At 38.2% G+C, this 8,834-nt stretch overlaps 1 protein-coding gene across 1 annotated transcript in view; it reads right to left on the bottom strand.

Annotated features, from left to right (window-relative positions):
• Positions 1-8,385, bottom strand: part of CSTF3 (cleavage stimulation factor subunit 3) — a 72,488-nt gene extending 64,103 nt beyond the window's left edge. Inside the window, exon 1 of the mRNA XM_045484892.1 lies at positions 8,159-8,385. Coding sequence (XP_045340848.1) covers positions 8,159-8,185 — 27 coding nt within the window. The 5' untranslated portion in view covers positions 8,186-8,385. The remainder of the gene's footprint in view (positions 1-8,158) is intronic.
• Between the last annotated feature and the right edge of the window lie 449 nt (positions 8,386-8,834).

The following is an 8,834-nucleotide window of genomic DNA, read 5'->3' on the forward strand; positions in this document are numbered from 1 at the left end:
CCTTATCGGCCTACCCAGATTCTTTGCCCATTTTTAACTGGGCTATCTTTTTATTGTTGAATTGCAAGAGTCTTTTGTATATTATAGCTACAAATCCCTTATTAGATACCAGATTTACAAAAATGTTCTCCTGTTAGGTGAGTGTTTTCACTTTCCATGCTTAACCTTTTGTTTGTCATGTGAAGCTAACCCAGAGAAAGAGAACTTGACAAGACACCATGCACTTTCAATGGTCCTCAAACTTTTTGTAAAGCCTTAGTTTGCATTCTTAAAAATCGAAGATCCAAAGAAAAAATTTTTACATGTGGGTTATATCAATATTATCATTAAAAATTAAAATGGAAAAAATTTGTTAATTCACTTTAAAATAAAACAATTTTATTTAAAAATATTTTCCAAAACAAAAAAATAATTAGTGGAAATAATGGCAGTTTTATGTTTTTGTGATTCTTTAATGTCTGGCTGAATAGAAGACATTATCTGCTTCAGCTTTCAGTCTATTGCAATATATTGTTTTGGATGAAATATGACTATGTAACTACAGTTATGAAGTACATGACTACGTATGTAGTTGGAAAAGGGAAAAGCACTTTTAATACCATTTTCGAATCATTGGTAGTCTCTGAGAAACTAAATTAAGCTTTACTAAAACTGCAAACCAGTTTCTATATGGCAGCTTAACTAATTAAAGAGGTTGGATAATTGGGGATGGAAGGGGGGGGAATGACAAACACGATTAACGGTTGAAAGAATAAAGTAATCTAATTTCTTCCCTCCATTCCCACCAGGGAAGTAGAAATATAACTTTCACAGGGGAAAAAAAGGGAAGGAGGGATAGGTCTCCTTCAAATAGCTATTTTCATGGTAAATAGGAAGGGTGTTATGCTAGAGGTCATACCAACATTCAATTAAAATGGAGACCAATGAAAATTTAATCCAACTGATAATTATCATAAGTACGGGGAGAAGGTGGTAAAATTAAAAAGATTTAAACCTATGTAAATATCTCTTGACCATGACCAACAGAACTAGAGGATGAGTCTCAAATACAGTTCTGTAATGAGTATTTTCCACTAATAAGGGTAATGGCTAAATACAGTAGAGGGAGGAAAATTTTTGTAAAATAGTATCAAAAGCCTAACCATCCTCAAATAATCTGCAATATTTTTCTCCACTTATTTTATCAAGAGTGTACTGGGGCGCCTGGGTGGCTCAGTCGGTTAAGCGTCCGACTTCAGCTCAGGTCACGGTCTCGCGGTTCGTGAGTTCAAGCCCCGCGTCAGGCTCTGGGCTGATGGCTCAGAGCCTGGAGCCTGCTTCGGATTCTGTGTCTCCCTCTTTCTCTGCCCCTCCCCCGTTCATGTTCTGTCTCTCTCTGTCTCAAAAATAAACAAACGTTAAAAAAAATTTTTATTTTATCAAGAGTGTATTCAAAAACAACTTTTAAGGGGCGCCTGGGTGGCTCAGTCGGTTAAGCGTCCGACTTCGGCTCAGGTCATGATCTCACAGTCTGTGGGTTCGAGCCCCGCATCAGGCTCTGTGCTGACAGTTCAGAGCCTGGAGCCTGTTTCAGATTCTGTGTCTCCCTCTTTCTCTGACCCTCCCTGTTCATGCTCTCTCTGTCTGTCTCAAAAATAAATAAATGTTAAAAAAAATTTTTTTTAAAACAAAACAAAAATACCACAACTTTTAAGGTTCAGGTATCTTTAACCCATAAGTGGTTTGCAAGCTTTCATTTACATAAAAATCACCTGTGGTACTTGTTTCAAATGAAGATTCTCAGCCTCACTAACAGAATCTGTTATACTAAGTCTGAAATTGGGGTGTAGGTACCTATACTTGAATAAAGCACCTAAGTAATTATGATTCAATAGACCATGAACTCCGTTTGGAGTAATACTATCTAGTCTACGTGTCCTGTAATACATTTTTCGAAATGTTGTTTCCTTAAAAATAAAGTGGCATCAGACCTAAGTCATTCCATTTTTTCCCTAAAACATAATAAAGCTGCATGGACTATACTATCTATATGAAGTCTTAATTCTCCCTTGGCAGTTAACCTTTATTTATAATTAAAAATAGACTAGAGTAACCCTTTGCAAGACTATCTGCAAGTAGTAAGCAAGAAGATTCATACGCCTAGACAATGAAGCAGTTTATGTGACAGGTGATGTTAGGACTGAATGCCAGCTTAGTCCTGTGTGCCTTTACCAGTGCAATGGAACTCTACCAGATTTTTGGTATCCTGCATATAATCCCTTCAATCCTCAATCCCTCAAAGACTAAAAATCTAAGAAACACGTAAACAATTCAAAACTTAAGAAAAAGTAGGCTAAAGATTATTGGCCCAAATGACACATATCACATTTCCTTATTAAATTTGCTTATTCATTCCCTAGGAAACAGATGCAAACTACAAATAAAAAATTGAGTCTTTTAGAATCTAAAAAATGTAGCTTTAGACCAAATGTAGCCAAGATATTAATTCTCTAGATTAAGTAAAATGTTAGAAAAACATCAATTAAGAAATAGTTTTGTCCTTCTGGCTTTAAGTATTTACTGATTATAAGCTATCCACTAATCTAAAAATTTACTAACTCAAATTCCCCTTCCTTTTTTTAAAAATACATTTTAAAGAGAAAGAGAGAGAGAGAGAGAGAGAGAGAGAGAGAGAGAGAGAGCATCTCAAGCAGGCACCACGCACAGCATGGAGCCCAATGAATGCAGGGCTCAATTCGACAGACCTGGGATCATGACCTGAGATGAAATCAAGAGTTGGATGCTCAATTGACTGAGCCACCCAGGCGCCCCAAATCTCTTTTTACATCAATTCTCACACCATTACCAACTGTCCAGCAAAACAAAAAGACTCAAATTCACAGCAAGGTCTTGGCTAAAGAGAAATAAAGATTTAGAGACAACGGTAGAAAAGCTCAAAACTAAGAATTGTGTTTGGCAGTGGTCCACTTAATAGGTACAAACATCTGAACACAGATTTTGCAACTCTGGGAAGTCTATCTGGGATGCAAACTATACTCCCCGAAACGCCTATATTCTTAATGTTGAAGGAATGCAATCTTTCTTTCTTTTTTTTTTTTTTTTTCAACGTTTATTTATTTTTGGGACAGAGAGAGACAGAGCATGAACGGGGGAGGGGCAGAGAGAGAGGGAGACACAGAATCGGAAACAGGCTCCAGGCTCTGAGCCGTCAGCACAGAGCCCGACGCGGGGCTCGAACTCACGGGCCGCGAGATCGTGACCTGGCTGAAGTCGGACGCCCAACCGACTGCGCCACCCAGGCGCCCCAGGAATGCAATCTTTCTTAACACAGCACCTTTCTGTTGTACTTCTAAAGAAAACCAATACTTCCGTAAATACAGATCAATCTCACTTAGGAACAATGACTGCCAACTATAGTATTCTACACAGTCGAAATATTAATAAAGACGAACTCAATTTTAGCTGCCCAAACTGTTATACTAAGTAACACAACACAAGGGAGGAAAGTAAGAAAGACTATTACAGAAAGATTATTAAAAACAGAAAAGAATAACTGGGCCCAAGAACACATCGTCTAATACACATACCTGGCCTTTCCCCCTCCCTATTCCTAACTGCCGCCCACATCCACTTTGACTTTGAAATTGTCCTGGTGCTATCATTACCTTTTAACCACTGGTAAGTATTAATGGTACTCAGCAAAGCCCTAAACAAGGTTTCAGGCTTCAACACTTGTATATATTTCATCTTTCTTCCTTCATTAATAAAGCAAAACAAGGATTAATCTTTTTAATTACTACTGGTAATTATGCTTCTTCAAGTCACGCAATTTTTCCAAAGTGAGGATCACTTTGTTTATATTATAGGCCTTTCTAATTCTAGGTAGGTTATAGATTGTTTTAAAAGTGAAGTCTTATTTCTATTTTTTTTTTTAACGTTTATTTTTGAGAGACAGAGCGCAAGTGGGAGACACAGAATCTGAAGCAGGCTCCTGGCTCTGAGCAGTCAGCAAAGACCCCAATGTGGGGCTCAAACTCACTGTGAGAGATCATGACTTGAGCCAAAGTCAGACACTTAACCCACTGAGCCACACAGGTGCCTCGTGTCTTATTTCTAAAAGAAGAGTGTAGAAACAGAATTTTAAGGATTTAAAGGTTCATATGAATTGGCCTGGCTGAGAACATCTATCTCCATCCTCTTATCTAACAAAACTTTAGGAACCACCACTTTTACACCCAAAATATTTTACTCTGTATTATTTGTCCATCTGTCCTCCCAAGATTAAACTCTTTGAGAATTTGTACTGTATTGCACAGAGCCTAACTGCAAAATTCATCCATTCATTTATCAAACACCTTTAAATATCAAAGAGAATTTCCTAAATTCCTAGATGCAAGGATGAATAAATAAGGCCACCCCTTCAACTCAGGCCTAAACCCAGTGGAGGAACTCTAAACAATAGCTAAATGCTGTAAGGGTGGTGCACAAAGTAAAATGAAGCTAAGAAAGAATGAGATAAAAAACTGAACCAAGCAGTGAAAAGAAACATATGCAAGACAAAAAAGGAGCCATAATTCCACACAGGAACTAGATGTGCTTTCATTAGGGAAGGGGGGGGAGGGGACTTACAAACAAAGTTTTGTCACCACGGAACTGGCAAAAAACGGTAATCAAGAATACCCATGAAAACTGCTAAGGTAATTTAAATAGCTCTCTATATGCAAAATGGAACTTTCTCACAAGAGTTAAAAAAAAAAAAAAACCAGAAACAAAAACCAATAAACCTTAGCAGCGATTTTGCTGGTCTACAGTCATTTTCCTCTATCAAAGGGAAATCTAGAGATTCAGTACCAAGAAAGAAATGACCATGCATAGTTTTGAATAACTAAGGTATCAGGTTTATTCAAAAAAAACTTTTTTTTGCGCTTCAATGCTAAAAGGGTAAAAGAAATCTACACCTCCTATCTTGCCAGATTCTTTGTCCATCACATCTCTTGGCATCTTTCTAAAGCAAATGCACAATTCAGAGTGGCTTTGATTTTTTTCTTACTAGTCTTCAGCTTTGTTTGGTCTCTTTTTCTTGTCTATCATTTTAGGTACTCTCTTTTCCTATAAATATTCACTGACCAGTTAAAAGGTTACTGAAGAACACAACATCAACCCACAAATTACTAATTGCAAAGGGGAAAATAATCCTTCACAAGGAAGAAACCCAGCAGTCATCACCCTACCTAAAGCAAACTAGTTGATTTGTATTGTCAACCAGGTCACTATTGAAGGTATCATTTAATTACCACTTCAGTTAAAGTTGAATAGTACAATCTCTGGGATTTGCCTGAAAGCAATGAGGATGGGGAGAGTAAGTGAAAGTATGGGGGAAAAAAGATTAAGTCATCAGTTACAGCTCTACGATAGAAACATCATTCGTTACACTATTTTTTTGCATGTTTGAAATGTTATCATTACAAACTTAAAGAAAAGATAGTATGTGTTTTAGGTTGATGAAAGAAAGATACAGGAGCCACCATAAAGGTTGGGCCAAGTTGAGCATCAAAAAGAAAAATAGCTATCGCTTTTTTTTTTCTTTTAATATTTATTTTGAGAGAGAGAGACAGACAGAGAGAGACAGAAATGGTGCATGTGAGGGAAAGGCAGAGAGAGGGAGACTGAGGATCTGAAGCAGGCTCTGCGCTAACAGCAGCAAGCCTGTTGTGGGGCTCGAACTCATGAACCACAAGGTCATGACCTGAGCCAGATACTTAACCCAATGAGCCACCCAGCTGCCTCACTGCTTAACACAGTAGATACAGAGAAACCCATGAATCCATAGTGATCTCTTTTATAAAGAAAAACAAAGAAATTTCTTCTTTACAGAAAAGTATGAGCCAGTCAGTAAAGACATAAGAGAATTTTCAAAACACCATTTGCCACCTCCAATATAATAACTGATTTATTCAAGAATTATCAATCGATGACAAATAATAACTAGTTAAAAGGTTACTGAGGAACACAATACCAACCCACAGATTACTAACTGCAAAGGGGAAAATAATCCTTCACAATGAAGAAAGCCAACAGTCATCACCCTATCCAAATAAACCTATCCATCACTAATAGTGGAACAACCTAGCATGAAGTGCTTTCTAACATAACACTCTAAGTTACTCTACCCAAAAATATTTAACCCAAATATTACCAAAGCTCTCAGTTTAGACCTAACCACACACAGTTTTCAGGAAATAACACAAGATGAAGGGAAAAGTTAAACAACAACACACACAAAAATCAAATCAACTCAGAAAATTAGAAGTTTTACTAGAAAATTGTCCTGGGTTCCTCAAACAATAACCCTGGGGAGAAAAATGGGGCAGACTATTCAAGAGACGTTAACTAAATGATGCCTGTAAATCCAGATAGATTCTGCCTTAAAAAAAGGAAAAGAAACCCTACGAAACATATTCTTGGGACAACTGGGGAAATTTGAACACGGACTGGGCTTTGGAAATGATAGTATTACTATTAATTTTCTTAGGTGAGAAAATGGTATGGTCATTAACTGCATCAATGTCCTTATATAAAAGAATGCTGAAATATGTGTTGGCTTACTTTCAAATAAATATGTATGGAGAGATACAGCAAGTATGGCAAAATGGTTAACAATTGTTGACTGTGGGTGAAGAACTATGTTGCAGGCATTCATTGCACTTTTCTTTCAACTTTTCTCTATGTACTAAACTTCACACTAGAACTTTAGGGTTAATTTTTTTTCTGTAAGTTTTAACCATCTCTGCCATTTAAAACACCACATATCTGAAATATTCGAAGTCATGACATTGCAGTGTCTACAATTTTAGATAAACGAAAGAATTAACAAATTCTGGAAATTTTCAATGAGACCTTAGGAGATCACTCCTTGACTTTCAGGTGACAAACTATTAGCCCAGAAAAATGGTAGGTATACATAAACAGATTTAATAGAATTTTGAGACTTTTCATTCTTGGGCATTCTGACAACATGTAAAATACAAGCACAGAAGATTTCAGTACTGAAATCAGTCCACAAGCAAACACAAAATTTAATTTAGGAAGCTTTTCCCGACCTAATGAAATTTACAATCATACAGACTATTCAAGAGGAACTGCAATTTTGCCTCATCTCTGTTAACCTCCAAGAACAGCCTCTACCTTCTAAGCTGGGGACTTAAAAAAACAAAAACCTAAGTGTAGTTCGTTACCATGGCAACGGGAAATTTCAGGAAATTGAGACCCTGCAGGCTAGCTAGCCTCCATTTTAAAAACTATTTACCTGAACATACCATCACTTTAAGTCGAAAAACAAACTGAATGACATCTTTCATAAAATACCAGTTTCCTCCTTCAAACTAAAAGGTAAATACTACCCTACAAAATTCTGAATAAAGAGCAAAAGAAACAAATCATTTATTTAAATGTCTGAATTTTAAAATATTTATATGTCACTTATGTCCAGTACTAAAGCAGATGCGTTTATTCACAGTGGCCAAAACAGACTCCTCATTTCCGATTTATCAAATTCTGCATTATGTGTCGGTTGAAAACCGAAAATGAAATGTGGACAGAGAAAGAAAAAAAAAGAAAACCACAAAATTCCCCAAGTCTCTGCATAACCATGCTCTTACTCCTAGACTGCTTCCTTCTTCATTCGCTCTGGCAAGACACTATTTCTGCAGATGAGTTTCATCTCAAATTATTTTTCAAACTGGTAACCTATTTCTGCGTATATCGGAGAGGGGGAGGAGGAAACATTGACAAGTTTTTCGAGAACAGCGAGTACACGTTAAAATAATCAATTCCCAAACACCCTAACATCAAAACAAAATGTTATCAAAGGAAGGCATCCCACAGGAGTAGTCCCACGAACCTAAACAGGACGAAGCAGCTTCCTGGCTATTGTCTACATCCAGTATTTGTTCACATTAACGCCTAAGACAGAGAAGCCAAAAAATAACTTCAAGCTCAGTCAGCTCTTGCTCCCCATTCCCACCATTCTTCTGTACCCGGTCCTCTGGGTTCATTAGACCCCGATTCCTTCCTCAGGCGAACATGGCTGGAGTACTCGGACGAACAGAGACGTGGAGAGAAGAGGTCGCCACGAGGCCCCACCACTCTCTTTCCTCACCTGCTCCGGGGCTCCGTCTCCTGACATGGCCTCAGCTGATTAGAAAGTGAGAACTGGCCCGCGATGCGAAGCTAGAAAAGAAAAATTAAACTAAAAGCCACCCAAGCCAGTAAAGTTACCCCCAGCCCAGCGGAGCCAGACCGCCAACACGAATCGCCACCGCCCACTCAGATATGAATTAAAATGGCTGCGCCCCTGCTGGCCGAGGAGAGAGGTGTGGCTTCTGCATTAACTTCCGGGGCAGTGGGCGGGGTTAAAAGCTCAACTCCCCAGTTACTTGGCCGCGCAGAAGCAAAGAGAACCCAGAGGTGGGCCCAAAGCCTGCGCTGACGTCACGACTCTGGGTTTAGGGAAACTGTTGTTGAGCTGGCTACAACCGGCTGGGAGGCGGGAATCTGGTTAACCTGGAGGTTTGCGCGCCTTTCAGAATTTAATTGTCAAGCTTTGAAACCTGGTTCTTCACTTTTTTTTTCTGAAAAATTTATTTTATTTTATTTTTGGGCGTTAACAGTAAATTTTATTTATTTATTTTTATATGAAATTTATTGTCAAATTGGTTTCCGTACAACATCCAGTGCTCATCCCAACAGGTGCCCTCCTCAATGCCCATCACCGACTTTCCCCTCCCTCCCACCCCCCATGGTTCTTCACTTTTGAAGCCTGATTACCAATCAGT

The sequence above is a fragment of the Leopardus geoffroyi genome, chromosome D1 (assembly GCF_018350155.1).
Source record: "Leopardus geoffroyi isolate Oge1 chromosome D1, O.geoffroyi_Oge1_pat1.0, whole genome shotgun sequence".
In the NCBI taxonomy this organism is placed as follows: domain Eukaryota; kingdom Metazoa; phylum Chordata; class Mammalia; order Carnivora; family Felidae; genus Leopardus; species Leopardus geoffroyi.